At 53.2% G+C, this 21,416-nt stretch overlaps 1 protein-coding gene across 2 annotated transcripts; it reads right to left on the reverse strand.

Annotated features, from left to right (window-relative positions):
* Positions 1 to 1,726: 1,726 nt before the first annotated feature.
* Positions 1,727 to 21,043, reverse strand: LOC144728892 (serine/threonine-protein kinase PAK 4-like). Of its 2 annotated transcripts, none has more exons than XM_078608615.1 (9): positions 20,958 to 21,043; positions 17,275 to 17,553; positions 9,392 to 10,144; positions 7,154 to 8,038; positions 6,136 to 6,269; positions 5,888 to 6,014; positions 5,153 to 5,278; positions 4,789 to 4,923; positions 1,727 to 4,415 (listed from the first exon to the last, which is right to left on the reverse strand). In XM_078608615.1, the coding sequence occupies exons 2-9, from the start codon at positions 17,476 to 17,478 to the stop codon at positions 4,260 to 4,262; spliced, it is 2,520 nt and encodes an 839-aa protein (XP_078464741.1). In that variant the 5' UTR covers positions 17,479 to 17,553; positions 20,958 to 21,043; the 3' UTR covers positions 1,727 to 4,259. The 2 variants fall into 2 exon arrangements, with proteins under 2 accessions (XP_078464741.1, XP_078464742.1); XM_078608616.1 differs by lacking the exon at positions 20,958 to 21,043 and adding an exon at positions 20,724 to 20,951.
* Positions 21,044 to 21,416: the final 373 nt, after the last annotated feature.

The raw sequence follows: 21,416 nt of genomic DNA on the forward strand, positions 1-21,416 counted from the left end.
ACCTTTATTCAAGGCATCATGTTTGCAATGACCACAACACAAGTAGTCAAAAAAGCAAACAAAAAGAAGCAACTCTGATAAGGATGATAATATGCACTGTCCTTGAAGTTGATTGGCCCACACCCGAGACGGCTTTCTTTAGAGCCTAGTCCCCATTGGTGTAGGGCCAGATGACACCAGAAGGTGTACAACTCAAACACAGTGCAATATCAGAGTATTGAGAGCTCGGGGTAAGCATTTACACTATGAGATCTCTTTTACCAGTGGCAAAATATGATAGTAGGTTTTTACCCTTTTAACTTTTTCCTTATCAGAGTTGCTTCTTTTTGTTTGCTTTTTTGACTACTTGTGTTGTGGTCATTGCAAACATGATGCCTTGAATAAAGGTGTCAGTTTTGTACCAGTTAAAAGGGTAAAAACCTACTATCATATTTTGCCACTGGTAAAAGAGATCTCATAGTGTAAATGCTTACCCCGAGCTCTCAATACTCTGATATTGCACTGTGTTTGAGTTGTACACCTTCTGGTGTCATCTGGCCCTACACCAATGGGGACTAGGCTCTAAAGAAAGCCGTCTCGGGTGTGGGCCAATCAACTTCAAGGACAGTGCATATTATCATCCTTATCAGAGTTGCTTCTTTTTGTTTGCTTTTTTGACTACTTGTGTTGTGGTCATTGCAAACATGATGCCTTGAATAAAGGTGTCAGTTTTGTACCAGTTAAAAGGGTAAAAACCTACTATCATCATCAAATAGTTCCAACATTAGGTAATGTATATTCTCTGGCATAGTTTTACTTTAGTGCATGGCATGAGAACATTTGTTCTTCCGCTTGTCAAACAATGCAAGCTTGTTCGTAATTTTAAAACCTTCTAAACAGTGGTGTGGTTAATAGCCATGCACACCCTTCGGCGAACTCACACACAAGGGTTTTCTGTTCACTTACACAACAGTAATCTCACAATGTGGAGGGTTTGTGGATCAAACACACGTTGTTAAACTCCGTTCCCGTGGGCATCGAGGTGTCATACCCCTGGCTCGCCAGACGGCGATACGGTAAAAAAATGTGGACTCCACTTGTTGCATCCATATGGGATCGTGTTTCCCCCCCAGCCTGAGTGGCAAACCGCCATTAAATAGCCAGTAATACCTTCGAGGGCTGTAGAACTTCGGCAATTGTTGGCACTGGGTCACCGCGTGTTCCCGCTTCTGTGGTTCTTCAATGCCGAGTCGTTTTCTCAAGTGAATATTGTGCGACAGCGCATTACAAGTTGAACGTGGTGCTGCAACCTCCTGCTAAGTAGGGAGTCACCACTGGGGTCATTCTCCATCACATGGGGCCGTGAGGGCGAGCGGAAGGGTGGGGGGGGGGGTCACATCAGTGACGAGAGATGTCGGGGGGGGTCACATTCGTGACGAGAGATGTCGGTGCGGCCCAGCCGTCGCCATCCTGTACCTGTGCCAGGCATGGGCAGTGGTCTCCATCGCCTGCTGGAGTGCTGGGCAGCCTCACTTCTCGTGCAACCAACTCTAAGATGAGCCGGAGTCCCACGAGCTGCGCGTGGCATGGTGGCGGGACACTGCAACGGCAGCAAGTGAACCTGCTGCCTGGCTTGTTTGCATCATAGACAAGGCGTCCGTTCGTTGAAGAATTGACAGAACGCACAGGGTCAGACACTTTCACATGGCCTGTGGTGACTCCAAAGACAAAGAACTCCCACAGCTTGTTTGAGGACACAGGATTTTTTTTACTTTAGAAAAACTTAAAAAGTTTTAACGGTAAGTCCCATTTTTAAAGTCCCACGTGCGAGCCAATGCAAGAGATGACCGAGCTTTCTAGACAGCCAAGCAGATGACCTTCGTCTGCAGGTGCCTGGACAAAAGGCAACCCCGTCTGTGGGTGCTCAGGCCAATCCAGGTTGACAACAGCCATGGCAGGTGTAGGAGGGCGCCAGCCATGGATTCAGTTGGCGCCCGAGAAAACCGTCAGAATTCACGATGTAAGGGCAGAGAGAGTTGCTGGGGTCTACACGGGACACTGCCCACCCCTTAACAGGATGCTTCACGTCATCACCGTCATCATGAACTTCATAACCATCACTCCATTACCCGAAGACGCGTGCCCCGAACTGCAAGTAAGTCGTACCCAGTGCACGAGTTCTATCTAAACACAAAGTACGGACGAGGCATGGGCACGGCAATGGACACAGTGCCATCTGCTAAAGCTCGGATGTGGCTTTATCGTGGCGATGACGGTAAAGGGGCCGTGTGATTAAACACCGCGCCAGGTATTCGTTTAAGGCTGAGAATGTACAGGATCTATTCATAATACACGTCACCGATGACCAATGTTGACCTTGGCCGGGAATTCAACTTGGGTGGCTGGGTTGGTGGTGCAGCGCAGGGACTGCTGCGCCACCACACAGCACTGTGTCCTCTGCTGGGATCAGGCCTCACTCCGCGAATCATGAACGCGGAGAAAACCGTGTAACGCTTCCAGGTTCTCGCTTACACAGCGCCGCGAATAAACTACACAGCAGGTCGTCGTGTAACCATGACGACCCCTCGCGGGCTAACGAGACCCTTCATACAGCGGAGAAACAAAACCGAGCCTCCTTACAAAAATCTACAATATACAAGTATATATATTTGGAAAATCTACAATATACAAGCATATTTTTAAAACATTTTTTTACATCTATTATTAGCTGCAAAACAAGACTTCAGTGTTTTTATTATTCTCCGCTCACAGCTCAGTAGTTGCATTCGCAGTGTGCGGGCCTGGTCGTTGGACGACGTCGAGGTGAGCGACGGGCCACCCTGCGGCAGGGAGGCACCAGCTGACTGGCGCCAGCGGGGCCGACCCCATCGTGGCCGACGCCAGCGGGGCCATCCGCCGCGTACGAACATCGCGCCGAGCAGCCGGCAATGTGGGACACGTGCATGGCGTGGAACACTGGGGGCATCAATGCCAATGTACAATTTTGGCAACCGACCCTAAAACACTGGCCAGACCCCCCCTTCTCAGCAAAGCAGGCTCCTCCAAGTCGGGCCACGACTTGGCGTGGGAGAGGCCCTGCTGGTCCTGCTTGCGTTGGGCCACTCGCGATGACCTGCGGCTCGGTGCCGCGGACAGACGTCCGTGCCCATTTGGTTGAGCAGCGGGCTGGGGCTACCCCGAGATGAGTGCCAGGTGTGGGCACCGCTGCCCGTTAGGACTGGGGAAACCAAGGACAGAACCGGACTCTCGACGAGGAGAGTGGGTGCGCAGGCAGCAGCCAACCCTACCACCTGCTCCCACTCCACTATAAATTACAATGCCTAGGGCCTTTCCACCTACAATACTTGATAAATACAAAAAAATAACAAACTAAAAAAACTTGACGGGTAATACTATAAGAAGAATCCTCAAGGGGGAAACAGAGAGTGGATGCGAACACCTGGGCTCGGCAAGTTCCAACCCCCCGGCCAGCGGAGAGGTGACGACGATGACGACGCACGGCGTTCCATCACGATCCACGGCCTCGGACGGAGCCGACCGCGACAGCCGCCATCGGCTCCGGATAATTTGCCCGCGCTTCCTCCCCCCGCCGCATCGCTCGCCCGGGCGCGGCACTCCCAGCGTAGTGATTCACTTTACAAAAACAAACATTAGTGTCTTGAGAAATGTGCGGATATGTATAAAATGAATAAGACCTATCTTTCCCAGTGTGCACCATACAGTATTTTTAGCACATGATATGTAAAGTATGAGATGACGATAAAAAAATGATCGGAGAAGACCAAGGCTGGCATCATGATAAGACGTGTAGAAATGTCGAGCACTGCTAATTATCTTTCTTCACTTGCCAAGCGCCGACCACGCTCCAGCCTTCAGCGACCACCAAGACGTCCGTTTCAGGTGTGATTTTAAACTCTGCAGAGTTTAGCTTGCTCCGTGCGAGAGCCGGGTCCCCCGACACCTCAGGCTTTCAAGTATCACACGCAGCAGGGAATGACTCCGGCGCCGCAGCGCCACAGGCCGCCTATGGCAGGGCCAGTCGCCGGCATGGGACAGCCGCCAGCGCTTCGCTCGGCCGTTCCGCCATGGCTATGACGCGACGAACATTCCCGTGCCGCGGGAGGAATCGCGGGGCGGTGCGGTTAGGGTCGAGGGTCGCGTCGGTGCTGGGGGCGAGAGTGCGTCTCGTGTCAACCCCTCGTCGTGGCACCTTGTGGCGGAGCGGGTTGGCTGCGGCAATCGGACGGGCGAGGGGCCGGCTATCGGCCGCGGTGCTGCCGCATGAGCGGTACGATGCAGGCGGGCGGCCCTGCGTTCTGCAGGAACGGGTGCTGCAGCAGCTCCAGCGCCGTGGCCCTGAGCGCCGGGTCCCGCACCAGCATCTGGTCCAGGAAGCCCCTGAGCAGCGGTGATGCCTGGTCGACACACACGCCCCCACCGTTAGCCACCACTCCTTCACATCGTTCGCAGTGCAACTTTCATTGTTATATATCAGCAGGCGTAAGTTATATTTTTGAAAAATCTGTATCGAGGAAATTCTCAGAATAACTTTAATGGAGGCAAGGCATATCCACGTTCCTTTTAACACAAAACGACACTCGCATAACAACACCGACGGTCGTTCACGCCAACAGTAAGGCCTAACAACTTTCATTACATCATAATCCAGTTCGATATGGATTGGGACAGTGCTGAACAGGCATAGTAGCAAAACGGCAGCGAACGTTGCCGGTGGTTTGCGAGCACTAAAGTCATCCGTGCAGCTGGTTTGGTGGCGCATCTTCCCACCTTCTGGATGTTCTTCATCTTGGGAGGGACGTTGTCGCGGATCCTGCGCATGGCCTGCAGTGGCGGCTCGTTGAAGTACGGTGGCTCCCCGTCAACCATCTCGATCACCATGATGCCCAGCGACCACACATCCACCTATCCCGTCGCATCGCCCGGTCACATGCCACGCATTACAAAAACACTGCTTTGAACCCCCGTCATCCACAAATACAACCGCTGTCACCAACCAACACACTCCGCGGACACTTGTCAAGTCTGCAGACGGACACTTGTCAAGTCTGCAGACTTCATCAAGACCATGTGCGCACAGAGTCTATCAGACTAAAGCACGTCGCTTCGTAAGGGGTGTGGGGGGGTTGGTCACCTCGGGTCCGTAGGGCAACCGGGAGATGACCTCTGGCGCCATCCAGTACGGGGTTCCCACCAGTGACTTCCGCCGCGTCACCTCCTTGGAAACTTGAGCGCAGAACCCGAAGTCTGAGAGCTTGATCTGGGGAGCAGAAGAGAGGCGGTGGTACTCAACTGCACTCACGGAGCTGCCAGGAGGTCGCATTTCTCTACAGTTGCCTCCAACACCAGCTGCACACTTGACGGAGCACGGTATCAACGTGGGAAAGGCAGTAAAATCACGAGACGTGCGCGACTGTCAAGTGTGGTATCGCACGCCGTGACAGGGTGACGCAGCGTTCACCCTGTGGCGCCAGCCTCTAAGACTCCCCCCCCCCCCCTCCTGGCAAAGCCGCCAAAACGAGCCCCCCTTCCTGTTCCCAAGTTTTCGACAGAAACGGTCGACCTGATGCAGCCAGGAGGCTGTGGACCGCCTCCTCCACCCACGTGGTCCACTAGCTCAGAGAACCCAGTGGGCACGGTCAAGCAAGGGGAAGCGAGGAACCACTGCTTAAAGTACACCAGTTGGTGTTCATGTACCATGCAGGTACCAAGCCTCATCTTGGTCGAGAGCAGTCGCCTGTGGTTAGAAACAGTCATACCGTCAATTCCCCAAGATTTAGTGAAGAGACCTGTCAACAAAATAGTTAAGTCGCGACCCCCAATGAACCCGTGCAACAGAGCGGGTGCACGCAGGGAGGAGAGCGCGTACCCTTCCGTCGGCCGTGAGCAAGATGGAGTCGCTCTTGATGTCGCGGTGGATGACGCCCTGGCCGTGCAGGTAGGCCAGCGCCCGCAGCACCGACACGCACACCGTCGCGATCTGCTCCTCGTTCATCCTGGCATCATCGCACGACGTACCGGCGGGGTCAGGGTGCGCACGACGGCACGAGGGTTTTAACGGACAGCCTCCCCTCGCCTGGGACCACGCGCCCGGCGTGTGCGCGTGAGGCCACGCACCTGGTGTGTGTGACGATGTCGGTGAGCGCGCCGCCCTCCAGGAACTCCATGACAACCCAGAGCTCGTCGGCGACGAGGTAGCTGTTGTACATGTCCACGACGTTCTCGTGGTGGTACTCGCGCATGATCACCACCTGATGTACACGCGCAGACTCGCGTTACATTCAGCCTCCTCCAAGGCCACACTCGGGGTGCTGTGGATATGGCCACACTGTGATATGTGTACAATACAAGGCCTTTGATAGTAATGTTGTCCATTTGGCAAAATATCATTGTGATTAGCGTCACTCATCTAGTTTTGTTCCATTTCCTTGCATAATATTTAAAGAATAACACAGCAGTTGAGTTCTAAATAGTCATAGTACCCATCAAACGTGCTTGTTATCCCTTTTCAGAAATGATAGTCGGCCTAGACTATCGTAGTGGTTAATTTAATTATTTTCTGTGCAAATGACAGCACGTGTGTTATTGGTTGAAAAGGGGCATTTATTAGAAGCCTCACAGTAGGCTTATGTTCTATTCTGTTTAAGAGTTCTATAGCGCCCTTTCCAATGTAGTTAAAAATAAATATTTAGTAACATTTATTTTTACTTCAAGTGCCGCAAAGAATAAAACTTTACAGGAAAAACGCTAAATACAATTACAGAGTAATGGAAGCCTGACATCACGACGATCTTGATATTCTTGGTTCTTTCGGTAAAGTCACGTAGAAGGGAAATAATAAAATAATAACAAATAATACACAATAAAATGATCACGACGTTTCGACTGCAACACAAGCAATCATCATCAGGTGTGAAATTCACACCTGATGAAAAAAGAACCAAGAATATGAATCCCTGCAGTCACGAAAGCTTTAAATCAAGATCTTCATATCGTGAAAATGTATGTCACGGCAACACGAGTGTATTCATCCCTGAAGAAGTCCAACCCGTCCACCTTGCCACTTCACGCTCTTTGGAAGACTGAGAGAATAGAATGAGACCCGCACCGTGAACGCCGGTGCTGTGCGCCTCACCTCGTTGAAGAGCAGCTCCCTGCGCTGCTGCTTGCGCAGGTGCATCTTCTTGACGGCCACCTGGCGGCCCGAGCGCCGATCCACGGCGAGGCACACGACGCCCGTGGAGCCCTCGCCGATCTTGATGAAGTTCTCCAGGTACTCGCTCGGGTCGCCGGGGTCCACCACCTGTTGCAGCGCCGCGCGGAACTGCTCGTGCGAGATGCGCGGGGGCTCGCGCTGCTGCTGTTGCTGCTGCTGGTGATGATGATGGTGATGCGGAGGTTGCTGTTGCTGCTGGGCCAGTTGGTGGCTGGGAGTCGTCTTGTGCACCACGGGTGGAGCCGGTTTACCACCAGGGGGAGGCCCCGTGTAGTGAGGGGAAGGGTGAGCGCCGTGTTGCGGATGTGGCAGCGCGTGCTGCGCCGCAGGCCCCACAAGCTGTGCGCCTGCCGCAGTGTAGGTATGCTGCTGCTGCTGCTGGTGCTGGTGCGGCGGCGGTGGTGGGGCTCCGTAATACGGAGGGGGGCCGCCGTGCTGCGGCGGTTGTGGCGGTAGCGGCGGCGGCTTGTACGGTTGCGGCAGGGCGCCGGCTCGAGCGTGCTGGCCCGGGGAGGCCGTGGGCTGCTGGGGGTAGGGCGGCTGGGGCGGCCGCTGACGGGGCAGCTCCACGGAGGCCTGCGTGCGTGGGCTCACGTGCTGCCCGTAGCCGGCGATGGGAGCCTGCTGCTGGTGCTGCTGCTGGTGCTGCTGCTGGTGCTGCTGGTGCTGAGACCGCGGGGTCGCGTGGGGGACTGGGTGCTGGGGGGGCGGCGGACGCGACGTTGCCGGTTTTGGGTATGGCGCCGGCTGATGGCTGGGTGGACCCGGCGAGTACTTACCGGGACCCATGTCCCCTGGTCGGGCCTGTGGGAACACATTCTCACATGACCCCCAATTCTTCTTTTTGCCAAACCTATAGAAAAACAAGTTTGGTAACAATACGTGTACGAATGGATTCCGCAACGATCTTGGCAAGCACTGGTGGAGCCAGTGGGGGGTGGGGGGGGGGGGGTGGCACGTGCCCCCCCAATGATCCGATCGAAATCCCTAATTTCTATCGGATCATTGGGGTTTATTAGTAATAAATCGGCATTTTGCGACCCCCACTGCAACTGTGTAGCATATTATTACGTGCCAGGAACTCTATGCGATGATAGGACAATAGTCCGAGTCCATAATTGAATAAGTAACGGCAAAGCAGTTATAAGTGACTCACAAAATTGTGCGCAGTTGTGAATACAGTACACGACTTCCCTGAAAACATCATACCTTCAGCGAGCACGATGCCGATCACACACATTTCAAATTCAAACCTCGATCGGTGGCTACGCCATCGCCGCACATGCGTCGAATAAAAAGCAAGGGACAGGTCCTTACCAACATCTCGTCTATCATTTTTCATTGCTGGAGGGGTTGCCCCCCCCAACCTGAAAATCGTAGCTCTGCCATAGTTGCCAAGTATTTAATTATCAGGATGGTGGCAGATGTGCAGCTGTCAGGGTAAAACACATTTCCAATCTGGAACGTTTGCTCTGGTTTTTGGTCCAAGTTTTGAAAAACCCTCTTGGATCAAATGGTGGTTTTCAAAACAGCAAGTCTCTAATATCAACACAACTTCATACTGCAGGCTGGTTTATATTGGATCATCTGGCCAAAAGTTATCGTGCCCTCCCCTCTGTTATAAACAGATGGATGGACATCACTAAAGTATACATGCTTTCAACTTAAGTTGCAAGGCATTAATAACCATAAAATGCATGCATATTACACGCAGTTAATTATTTTGTACAAAGGCATATACAAACACTCATTAGTTAAATGTAAACATCTTAACATACATAGGACCCCAGAGCTTGGGCAATTGTTAATACTGCCGGCTCACTTCCTGGCTGCTGCTCTCCAGCATGTCTGTGGTTCCTCAGATTGCGAGATGAAACTTGCTTGAATGACGACACCACATAAAACTAAACACTTTATACGATTAAAAGTATTGCTTTTAGACTCACCTGTAACCCAAGAGCTCCTTTTGCAGATAAGTGTCGATAAAAACAGACACGAATAAAGATTAAGGATATGCCTACAAACCGCCACGGTTGCATGAGCAAGCTTCCTCGCGGTGGAACCACAGATATCCATGCCGCTGGAGTGACCCCGTCAGTAAAGGACTGGTGGGGTCACGACCGGGGAGGTGCAGGCGCAAGAGGGGACAGCCCCTACCTTTCCCGCAGCTGCCACAGGGCCCTGCCTCGGGTAGCTGTTGGACTTGTACTGGGGCGGCGAGGGGGCCGGGGCGTCAGAGCGGCTGCCCGTGCTGGGGCTGTCCCCCTCACGCAGGCTGGGCCCGGACTTGGGCCGTTCCTTACGCTCGGCCAGCGTCGTTGGGCTCACGAAGGACGACTTGGGCCTCCTGTCGGCCGCGTCGCCATGGTCCCGGTCCCGGTACGCCGCGTGTTTGCCGGGCAGCTCCGCCGGGCGGTACGACACCTTCCTGCCATCGGCATATGCGCCGTACTCGGGGGGTGGCGGCCGGCCCTGCTCCGCCTGATTAAAGTGCCACTTGTACGGCTCCTGCTGCTGCTGCTCCTGCCCATTCTGGCGGTGCTGCTGCTGGAGTGGAGGGGCTTGGCGAGAGGGGGGCGGGTGCCGGTTGCTGTTGTGGTCGCGGTCGTCGTACCCGTGCTGGTAGGACTTGCCGCCACCGGGCCACTCCCTGTACTCGTAGTCGGCACGGTGGGGCTCGCGCGCCGGCGTGAGGTGCCGCCCCCCGGCCTCCTCGTCACCGTCAGGCTGGTCGGCCTGTCCGTCCTCCTCGATGACGCTCGGACGCTGCTTCCCCGAATCGCGGCGCGCGTACGGAGGGCTCTCCTTGCGCAGCGAGTTTGAGCGCGACACCGAGATGTTGCGGAACTCCGAGAGCAGCCCGTTGATGGCGCTCTCTGCCCTGGGTTTGCTGCTGCCCCTCACGATGGGCTGCAGGGAAGGAGCAGAGACGGAGGCATTTGAGGCTGCGCGACGTTAACTCTGGTGAACGTCATCCTGACATTACTAATCGCAAAGTTCAAGACACCCATTAGTACGGTACCACGCAAGACAAGGCAGTGAAGACAGGTATTTGGAACATCCACTTAAAGAAAGCTGCAATGCAATAAAGCAAGCAGCTATTATCTTGTAGTTACAGATTCATGCTGTGGGTCCTCGACTGTCTGACACAAGTTTGAAGCTTCATTCATGAGAAAATAGCTTTACAGAAACTTTTAGATGAGCTTTGGTGATGTCATTGTGGCGCACCTGCCATACTTTTTAAACGTCACTGCAGTGACATGAGGACACCTAAACATCACATTAGTGCTATTTTACTCATTATTATAGCTTGGAATTCGAACAACTCTGAACACAATGCCTCGGCACGTATCTACACAGCGGTGACTCAACCCTATGATCCAGCACTTTGGAGACAAGGGTTGGTGGATCGCACAGATCTGTGAAACTCAGAAAGCCAATGGGCTGCCAGTTGGCACGCAGTTGGCTGCAGATAATATATTCCTGATTTAATCTGTGTGGATATTTTAATGTTATTCCTCCGACATGTGGAGTTTCCACGGAATACTATTTCTTGCCACATGCAAGACACTCTTTAAAATGACACTGGCAAAACATTCCAAAGCAGGACCTTTCTGACAGAGTTCTGAGACTCTGAGCCTTCCCCGGATATACGACTCTGCTTTCACCGTTCTTAATCTTGCATCTTCCTGTTATCACGGCGCACAAAAGCAATTTCCAACTGGAAGCAGACCAAACCCGCAGGGTGTTATGACAAACCACTGAGCCGCAAGCGATAATTCAAGCTGCCACTGGTGAGACCATCGTTACGGTGCCCGGCGCATGCTTCTGCCGCTTGCCGCGCTGACAGATGGCACCGTGGTGAACCTCTCCGGGCTGGCACTCGCCCAGACAATCAGACCGACGTGGCACCAACCCCTGTTTAGCCGGCGCTCAGCCCAGCCCCACCATCGGCTGACATGCGCCCTGCCTGCCGGTGGCCGCATGTGTTCTATATCCACTGGGCGTTATTACGCGTTCGTTTGGCAGATGGCGATTCTCTTAAAAGGAAGATACACTGTGTCCTCCTTCAAATACTGGGCTATCAGGCATGGGTGGAAGTGCCCCAGAATAATAATTCCTTCAAAACAAAAAGCCCCATTACTTCCAAGAACAAGCAATCGAGCCAATTCACACCACACGTAATGTTATTTACGTGGCATATAAAATGTATATTCTGGATGTATTTGCATTCTAAAAGCAATGTAAAATTAAAGTACAAAATCAACACTGAAAGCACCACACATTGCAAGGCCCTTTCTGGAAGGCACAAGCAAATACCCCGAGGAGTCGCTGTACAACCCGATACAAAACTGGGACACTGCGGCGAGGGACATTTCGGCGCAGAGTGGAGATGCAGCACTGCTTTATGCACCGACCAGTCCGAGTCTTGGGAGCATGATTTTTAAATCTCTTTCCCCACCGCACCCCTCCCAACTGATAAAAAATTTAAAGGATCCCCCTAAAAAAAAATCCATTATGTACGTCTGTTGAACGTCTTTCGCACCGTACATAGCCAACCGTGTTAATCGGAAGATGTGGTACATCCACCACAGTTGTTGCTGTCTTATCTTGTAGGTATGATTTTCCAATCATGAATTACAAGCTTCATGAATGAGAATAAAATACTTTAAAGTTAACATCAGGTGAGTGCTGTAGCTAGACCTCGTGATATTACTACAGTGATGCATTAAAAGGTACAGCAGTCGAGCTGCGCAGATGTGCTACAGTGTGCTCCTGAATTCAATTTAAAGTATTTTTTTAGTCATTCATATTTTACAGATTTGTGTTGGACAGCTCAGGACACAGCCAATGGTTCATAATCTGTGAAACAAGAGTTTACTCTTTGTATTTAATCTTCCTTTAAGAGCAAAGATCTCACCATATCCCTGCTCTACAAACGATGTAACCGTTTGAAATCGAGTAACGGTCTTTTGCAGTGCATGGTGGATGGCCAGTTGATCAGCGACCGTTATTAGAACCACGTGAGGGCCGACGGCGACGAATCACTGTCCGCAAGGGATACCTGCCGATGTGATCTGATCGAGTCAATCGAAAGCTGGTATTTAGAATGGCGCGCCGTCGAGTGCCATCACGCGCAAGGGGGACACGCTTGCTCGTGACTGCGCGCGGCGATGACAGGCATTGACGGGAGACAGAGGGACGCGAGCACGGCGCCAGCGAGATCCGTGGGGCCCGCGAAGCCCGTCCTGTGCCAGTCCCGTTGCAGCGCCATCATCTCGCCGCATCGGATGGCAACATAAATGTTACATCGCACACTGCTTCCCCAGTATTCGCAGTTCTGGGAAAACGCTCTGGGTTTTTCCCCCCTCCGTCCCCCTTCAGCCTCCCCTCTGCTGCATGCGTCTCATCTTGGGTGAAGGGGGGTGTGCGGCGGGGGCAGTGATAGTGTGTGAATGCTATACGCTGTGGTTTCCCAATAACTGCAGCCCTGGCAGACGGGAGTGCGTGTGGGTCCTTCAGCCACAGTCACTTTCCCTTTGTGTTGTCAAAGGGAGAACGGAGCAGAACAAAAAAAAACTCAATACCGGGTGGAGAAAGGCCTGGCTTGACGCTGCGTTGTGTTCTCCCCACAAAACCATGACTCAAAGGAGGGGAAACTACGCACACGTGCATTTCACAGGACAGCTGATAATCACTATCAGGAGGCTTACATTCCAAACACGTAACCTCTAAACCTTTCTCATGTGCGACCCTTCTGCATTACTACACACACACACGTGTTACTGTAATGCTCGTGTGTGCAGCCCGCTGGCATCGGTGTTAAATTATGCTGAAAAGTCGTAAGCTGTTATTACCCTCCCTCTGCCAACGTAATGGGCTCTTGTTAAACTCATTGCCGCCCGCCCACGTCGCCTCACGCTGCGGAGCAAGCGGAGGCACAGGCGCCCCGATGAGCGGGGGACGTCTTCCTCGGGCCTCGCAATACGAGGGCCACCTCTGGGTCATCTGCGCTGCGCCCACAGCTGAGGGGGGTCAGCGCCACATGCCTGAGCTGTGGCTGCCGGGAAAATCTCACACATTCCAGCATACCGCCTCACTGTATATCATGGCACTGTAGCCGTCCTCCCTGCCTATGCCTCGCTGGTTTATATGTATATATATATAAATGGGTCACTTAAGAGAGAATAGCTCGAAAAGACTCGTTTTCTTAAATCGCCTGTCGCTGGTAACACGGACAAACCGAGGCAGGGCGGCTGGGGCTGTGTCTCAAACTTACAACGAAACGGGTCGTTACGAGGGGGACGGCGAGGAATGGACCGCACCGTCGCGGCAGTAAAGCAGCGACAGCGTGCACGAGAAATAACGGCTTGCGTGAAATAAGAACTATTCATGCGCAGCCAGCGACATGGGGGGACCAGCATTAGCACCGTTGCCATGGAGTACGGTGCTCCGTTGCATAAGACAATTTACAATCGAAACTGATCAGAGGGCCACTCGTCACCACATTGTGGGAAAGTCAGTTGGTTCTCCTTCAGAAATATTCACCCTCCCATCATAGGAACGTGGAATTTCCAACACTGGTTCAGGGCTGTAAACGGGAGTTGAGTGCCGCCCCATGCTCAATTGCACAGGAAAAAAAACACTGCCAATGGACTTTTGTCAGCGCCAGAGTGGATTAGGGGTAACTTTCCCTCAAACTGTTTTATGGCACCGGGCACAAGGACCCCGTTGAGCAATTCTCTGCTCAGACTGAGCAATGTACACACACGTTCCATGAGGTCCGGCCACTATGAGGAGCGCATGTTTGAGGCCAACACAGCGCTGAACTATTTTTCAGGGTGGCAGTAAAAGGTGTTCCAGCCAACCAGTAGTTCTAACCTTATCTCAAACTTAACCCTGTCCATTCCCTTATTTCCTTACACATGGTTACGTTGAGTCCATGACCGAGTCCCGTAAGACCAAAAAAACTAGCTTAGCTTTGTAGCAGTGCAGGGCATGGAGTGAGAGATACAAGCAAGCAGTTGACTTGCGGGCAAAAGCGCATCACAGAGATCTCTGCATTTCTCTAACTGCTTGGCAACAGTGCAAGATCACATCCACTGCTGCCAGCAGACATGGGCAAAGGGCACAAACACTGCCTACCCAAGCGTGCACGCACGACTCACTCAGCTCAACAGCCACTGCAGCAGCTCCTTACCCAAAGGCTGTTTACTTTAGAAAAAAACTTTAACACTAACATAGTTAGGGAGATTACCGGCGCTCAGCGCAATGCAAAAATAAGTACATTTTAATTACGCTTATAAACAACGCAGCTCTGATAAGTGCACGCCCCTCAGCCACACGAGGGTTGGAAATTCCACGATCGAGGCTGCGGCCATTTGAAGGGCAGTTCACCGAGCTTCAAGAGCTCCTCCACACGCACCGGACGTGCTGGCACGCAAATCGATAAGTGCTGACAATTACTTTGCACAAAAAAGATAAATCAATCACGACGACATTCCAGGAGGCAAGCACGTCTCCGTGGCATCCGCGCTCGCAGTTAAGCCACGTCAGGAAGACTGACCGATTGCGCATCCCCCGTCTTCACGAACGACGAGAAGCCAAGGGGCGGGCCGTACGCACTACTCGTGCCGAGGCCGCTGTGCACACTCTGCAAATAAAATCCTTACCCTACAATTCTGGAAGCCACAAATAAATCATTGCCAAGCAATTCTAAAAATGGACAAAGCAGCCAAGGTGCTGGACGCATCACTCGCACGCGAAACGCACGCCGATGGTGCGTATTTAATTTTGCAAATACTGCGTTGTCAAGATGCATATTGAAGGAGATCTCTGAAGACGGCACAAATGTACGAAACCTCGGGGGGGGAAGGGGCAAGAGGCACCACTGCCGTGCCGGGAGGTAACAAGCGCGGTAACCAGCGCCTCGCGTGGCCCCTTGCGAAGGTCTCAAGACGGCGCCGCGCCTCGCTGGGCACACAAAGAGCCCCACTGCAACGTTGCAGAGTAAACGGTTCAAAAGGTCCCTTTGATGTTCGCTCAGGGGCCGTGGCCCTGTCGCCCATTATTTATGCCAAGTTTAGGCTCCTTGTGAAAACGTGGGAGGGAGCTCGGAAGAGGAGAGGAAGGACACTGGTGGGCGTGAGAGGCGCCTCCATCACGGGCACCCTCACACAAGAGCCCCACTGTTGTTTGGGAGCGGCGACTTGAGGCAGCGCGGGAGACAGAATGAGAGCAGGCTTTTTTTCTTTTCTCTTTCTCTGCCGTTGTTAAGCACGCTGGACCATTGTGTCTGCATACGAGTTTCAAACTGGCACGGCGCGAGCTTGAAAGAGAGATTAAATCGCCGAGCGTAACACAACCGGCAACCAAGAAAACACATCGTCGTGCGCAACGCGGACGCAGCATCGACGGCACAAACGATGCACTTAAAAGCACGCTCGCACTGCACAAACACTTGAAAAATCACGCCGTGTTCCATACTAAAAATCCACATTGTTCAATTCTGATAGGAGACAAAATTGTCCAAATCACGCCTCGGCAGCTGCTGTTCTATAATTCCAGGAAGGGCGCTCAATTACCCGTGTAACTCGAAGCCCTCGGTGCCAATCGGACTCACGGCTTGGGAGCACAAGCGTCTACCACCCCCCCCCCCCAAACTCCCCCAAGGGGGACGGGCGCAGCTGTCTGCGCGCCGGTCCCAAGCAGACCCCCCCCCCCCCCAAGCGCTACCGCGTGATGCTGCTGTTTGGTCGCCAGCCCACCCGCCCCACCTCCCACCGCGTGCCAACAGGTGTTGCGCCCGCATTCCGGCACGCGTGCCACCACTCAACGACAACTTCCCCACGCCGCCCGGTGGGAGGCGTTGCGTCTGGGCACCCTGCCAGGGCACTAATGAATTCTTTAAAAACATGATTACTTGCTCGTTAATCAATACGTAAATAATAACGGCCATGGATAGGCAGCGGCGCGAGCACCGGCGCACGGATTGTCCGAAAAACTGAAGCGAGGCGAATTTGCGAAGCCGTCTCCGAGGCCCAACGCTGCTGCGACAGTCGGGCCAGCGAGCAGAGACAAGCCTAAGAGTGGGGGCCGATCTCAAACTCCTGATAAACACGGCAGGTTGTGTACAGCTGCACGTAACAGTGAGTTCAACACGCAAGCCCCTCGGAACACGTAATATTTACCAAACAAAGCGTTTGCCCCCCATGACCTTCTGTGGATGGCACAGTCGGGGGGGGAGGGGAAAAAGACATCGCGGTGTCACAATGGCGCCACGTTGAATAAGGGTGGCAGCCCATTCATTACTGCCCCGCGGTAGTCTATTAGCATATATTACCGAAGGCTCTGAGGACGAATACTTCTGGCAGCTGCATAACCTGCAACTGATGTCATTTACCTGCTCATATAAGACACCAGCACCGCAACAGAGATCGAATCAAATTGAGCAGCTGCGATTACTTGCATTGGAGTGTTTTTTTTGTTTCGTTTGTTGGTGTGCATACGGGATCGCCTTGCGTGGTGCACACGCGCCTTCATGCTGGTGTTGTGTGCACACGGGCTAAGTTTGCCTTCACAAGCGTAATTGTTATTGTAGGGGTTGGTGTTGTAAGCCACTTACCTTCCTGGGTTTGGCCGGGTCAGTCGCGGTTTCAGTGTCCCGATACATTCGCGGAATCAATATTTTGTCCCGGCAACATAACAGCTGATGATACGGGCAATTTGCGGGGCATATGAGGAGCAAGCAGGGCTGTCAGGAAGCGGGAGGCCTCTCACTACGTGAACAGGGCTCGTCATACATGTGTGGTGCGGTTTAAAAAAAAAATGAGTAGGGGCGACATAGGAAAGGGGGGTGCCAGCTCGCCATATGTTGTGGTTGAGCCTCCTGGACATTTTAATAGCTTATTGTTGCTGTATGTACAGGCCTGGACTGCATTTGTGGGTGTGACTGTTGTGGTGGTTGTTGTGTACATAGGGCTTTGGGTTGCCTTCACTGTGTGAGTGGTGGTTGCTTTGCATATACAGCACGGGCTTGCCTTCATTGGTGCCAGCTGGATGGGCGTGATGTAGGAGGGGTCCACCACTGGCTTGGGCCGGTTGGCTGTGTCGGCCAGCAGGCTCTGCCATTGCGGCGGGAGCCCCGTGAACTTCCTCTCCTCCTTGTCGAAGTCCGTGTGGAAGCGGTGCTCGAAGTTGGACGGCGCCGAGATCTCCAGCCGCTTCTTCTTCTTGCCGAACATGGTGACGGCAGCGAAGGGGTGGCGGCAATGGCCCCGGACGGCTTACCCGCCCCCTACGCCAGCCAGGGGAGCCCACTGCACGACACGGACGATATACGAGTCACTCCAACGGCAGCTCCCACAAGCAAGGCCCCCCCCCACCCTCACTCTTGCTAGGGCCTCTACCCTGATCATCTGGGCCGCCACAACCCTGACGACTTGGCCTCACGATGGAAAATGTGGACTGGAATGGGACTTTGTATCATCAAGGATTTACTGAGCGAGTAGAGAGAGACTTACAGGTTGGAAGCAAATCTTAACGCTTAAAATGCTAATTTGGCTTTGCTGAGCAGGCAGTACAAAACCAACTCTTGCACAACCATATCTTTCAATACCACCTGCCACTCACCGGATCAGCTCATAAACAACTTGTTGCTCCCCTACAATAAGTGGATTCTGCAGCAAACCATACGACAGAAGAATCTGAAAAACGTGTCTAACTCCCACAGAACCAGCTCATTGAGAACGAGCTTCCACACAATTAGTTCCCACAGAACCAGCTTCGACAACCAGGTGTCATAGGTTTAGCTCATAACATTTCTGGTGAACCAACTTCCACAAGACCAGATTCTCTCGAAACCTTTTCTCAGAGTAACAAGCTCCGGCCAGCTGCGAGCATAGCCGCATCTGACGTACGAATGCTACCTCCTGAAGCGGTGTTGTTTTTTTAAGAAGTTTAAGAATTAAAATAAAACTTTGAGTCATTGTGAGGAGCGGCCCTCTGCCCAGCCCTGACGGTGGGCGTGTGGCAGGGCCACGGGGGAGCACTTGCCCCTCACCCCTGCCATCTCCGCTCAGCCACAGAGGTGCGGCTCGGCCCTGTTAACCGCGAAACGCACACACGCCTTCCACGCCGGCGCTGTACAGGAGGTTTAAAACACCCGTGGGATCCCCTTTATAGCAAATCTATATTTCAGTAAACAGCTCGGGGCCTCGTCCACATCGAGCAAATGATTCTCCCGTAAAAGAGAAAAGGGAGCAAAACAAAGCTCTGGCAATAAAGAGAAGACACTCGTGCCGAAAATTCCTGTGGGACGACGCGAGTTGGAATTATAAGACTGAATTGATGGAACGGTCCTTCTAAAAAAACCCAGAAACCTCCGCCGGCAGTATTGGCGCGGCCTAATAACAACGCGGGCCCGCTATATTAAGTGAAATAAATCACGTTCCGAATTTCCTTCACTCTTGACTCATTAGAACTATTAAGCGCCACGCAGCAGGAAGAGCGGAGCAGGCACTTTCCCTGCAGGAGTAGCAATGCGTGTGGATGTTTGTCTCATAATGGGTTTCTAAGCGATTTGCTTCACGCACCCTGAACGTTCTAATGGGAGAAAGCGCCTTGATTCACCCGCCTTGAGAGAATCTCACCAGCGCACACGCGAGACGAAACGTCCTAATTACCCTGGGAGTGCCGAGGGGTTGCCACTAACATTTAGGAACGCTCATTTTCATTACAATAAAAACCGCCCTTCGCTTATGCTACGAAAACCTCGCCGAGTCTCAAAACCATCTCTCAGGAGGCTCCTGCCGGGGAGGGATGTTAGGCCAAGTGCTTAATGAATATTTCTGCTCCCAAAAGTGCGTCCACTTGCAGCAGCCAAGATGTTCATCAGCAATTAAGCAATTAACAAAGAGCAGCAATTAATCAGCAACTGTCCCTGTCGGACACCACGCAGGGCCAAGTTAGCAAAGAAGCAAGGCACAAGGGGGCACTTCTCGATCTCGTCACGAGGCATGGAGGGAACATCATGACACACACATGCACGGCAATCCCGTGACACAGAGACACACGGAATGATATGAGACACAGAGGAAACGAAAGGAGAGAAACATGGAATGATAATGACATAGACACACATTGCGTATTGGCATACAACCCTATGAAAAATATAGAAATTCTATCGGACAATTATATGAGACACATGGAAAGCTTTAACGCAGACACAGGGAATACATACACTGCTATGAGACGTATGCAAATGTTACGTCACACACACATACACCATTCTATAGGACACGTTGCATGAGATGGGAAACAAATACAAAGCTGTGAAAAAGCCATGAGACCACTAAAATGTAGGAACGCTCGACATACAAAGCTACGGGACACGGTACACGGAGACACGCAAAATAAATGCTGCAAAAGGGAAAATGCGAATCGCCATGCAATGCTATGAGCCACACTGCTGGGGCAACACAACTTATTCCAACAGTCAACGCTATAAATCAACCGCGCAATGGGCATGAACCAAGCCATTACCGTATTTAATTGGCCATGAACCGACATAAAAAAAACACGAAACTTGTCACTCGATTTGCTCTTAATCCCGCTCCGTCCGCGTCACTCGCCGTCGTAAAGCGAATGTCGATCGTCAATCTCGACACTCGCCAATGGATCTCTCAGCTCTCGGTGCCAGCACAAGCAGCAGAGCACCGCTGTAGATTTGCTGCCGGGTGACACGGCGACGTAAAATGAATGTCAATTCACAGAAATAAATGTTGGAGGAGTGCGGGATTTTGGGGGGGTGGGAGGGCATATGCAACATCCCCAGAGAGGGCAGCGAGAGATGGGGCAGGCAAAGACAGCGAGGGCAGAGCAGGTTAAGGGCTACGGGCGGGACAGCGAAGGGCAGCATGGTGACGACGGTGAAGACAGCAGTGGACGGCGAGTAAAGGGCAGGGAGATAGAGGGGCAGGGCAGGGAGAACGACATGACAGAGCTGGGCAGAGAGGACACGGCAAGGATGACAAAGGTAGAGAGAGGGTTCGGGGAGAGAGCGGAGGGCAGACAGGGCAGCGAGGGCCATGCAAGGGCAGCGGATGAAAAGAGAATGCAGCGAATGTGCAGTGAAGACGGGGGCAGGGAGGGAAGGGGGTGGGGGAAGTTGAGGGGGCAGGAGGTGGGGGCTGCAGGTAGAAGCTGTCTGTTGCTAGGGCGACCGAGCAATGGTCCCGGATCTCCGCAGAGACAGACACCCAGAGACACACGGAGACACACTGAGACAGAGGCTGTGAGTCGAGGTGAAGGACCAGAGACGTAGACACGATGACAGCCATCCACACTACCGCCACCATCAATCCAGTCCGCAATCACAACAACCATTATTATAATCATCGCTAGCATTATCACCATCGCTCCCCATCACCAACATTAGCAACCACCACCATCATCAGTCATTCACCAGCACTACCATCAACAACAGTACCATGAACACCACCGCCACTGCCCTCGTCACCAGCACCATCATCATGTGGCAGCAGCAGCAGTAGCGACCAACCCAGTGCTCTCCCGTCACCGGGGCAACCAGGGAGAGGGAGGTGGGTGGTGGCGATGCCGATGCGGAGAAAGAAGAGGAGGTGTGGATGAGGAGTGCCGATGTTGGCGGCGAGGTTGACGGGGCGAGCGGCGAGGAGCAGAAGGCGGCGGCGGCGTCACTCACCGCGCAGCTCTCACTCCGGCGACATCTCACGCGGAGCCTCCTCCACCACCACCATCCGGGGCCTCGCCCGGTACGTCACGTCCGGGCAACGGAGCCACGCCCCTATCTCCTGCGCTCCTCCTCCCCTCCCCCTCCCCTCCCCCTCCTCATCCCCCGTAGCCCCAGCCCCTGATCCCCCCCTCCACATCCCCCATAGCCCCACCCCCTGATCCCCCCCTCCACATCCCCCGTAGCCCCACCCCCCTCCTCAACCCCCGTAGCCCCACCCCCCGCTCCCCCACCCCTTCCCCCCCTCCCCCATCCTATCCCCCACTCCGTCCATCCCCCCACACCCCTCCCCCACCTTATCCCCCGCTCCCTCCCATCATCTCCCATTGCCACACTCCCTTATCCCCCCCAACCCCATCCCCCGCTGCCCCATCCCTTCCCCCTACCTATTCCCTCCCACTCCCTTCCCCC

The sequence above is a fragment of the Lampetra planeri genome, chromosome 30, assembly GCF_965212315.1.
Source record: "Lampetra planeri chromosome 30, kcLamPlan1.2.h2, whole genome shotgun sequence".
Taxonomy (NCBI): Eukaryota; Metazoa; Chordata; class Hyperoartia; order Petromyzontiformes; family Petromyzontidae; genus Lampetra; species Lampetra planeri.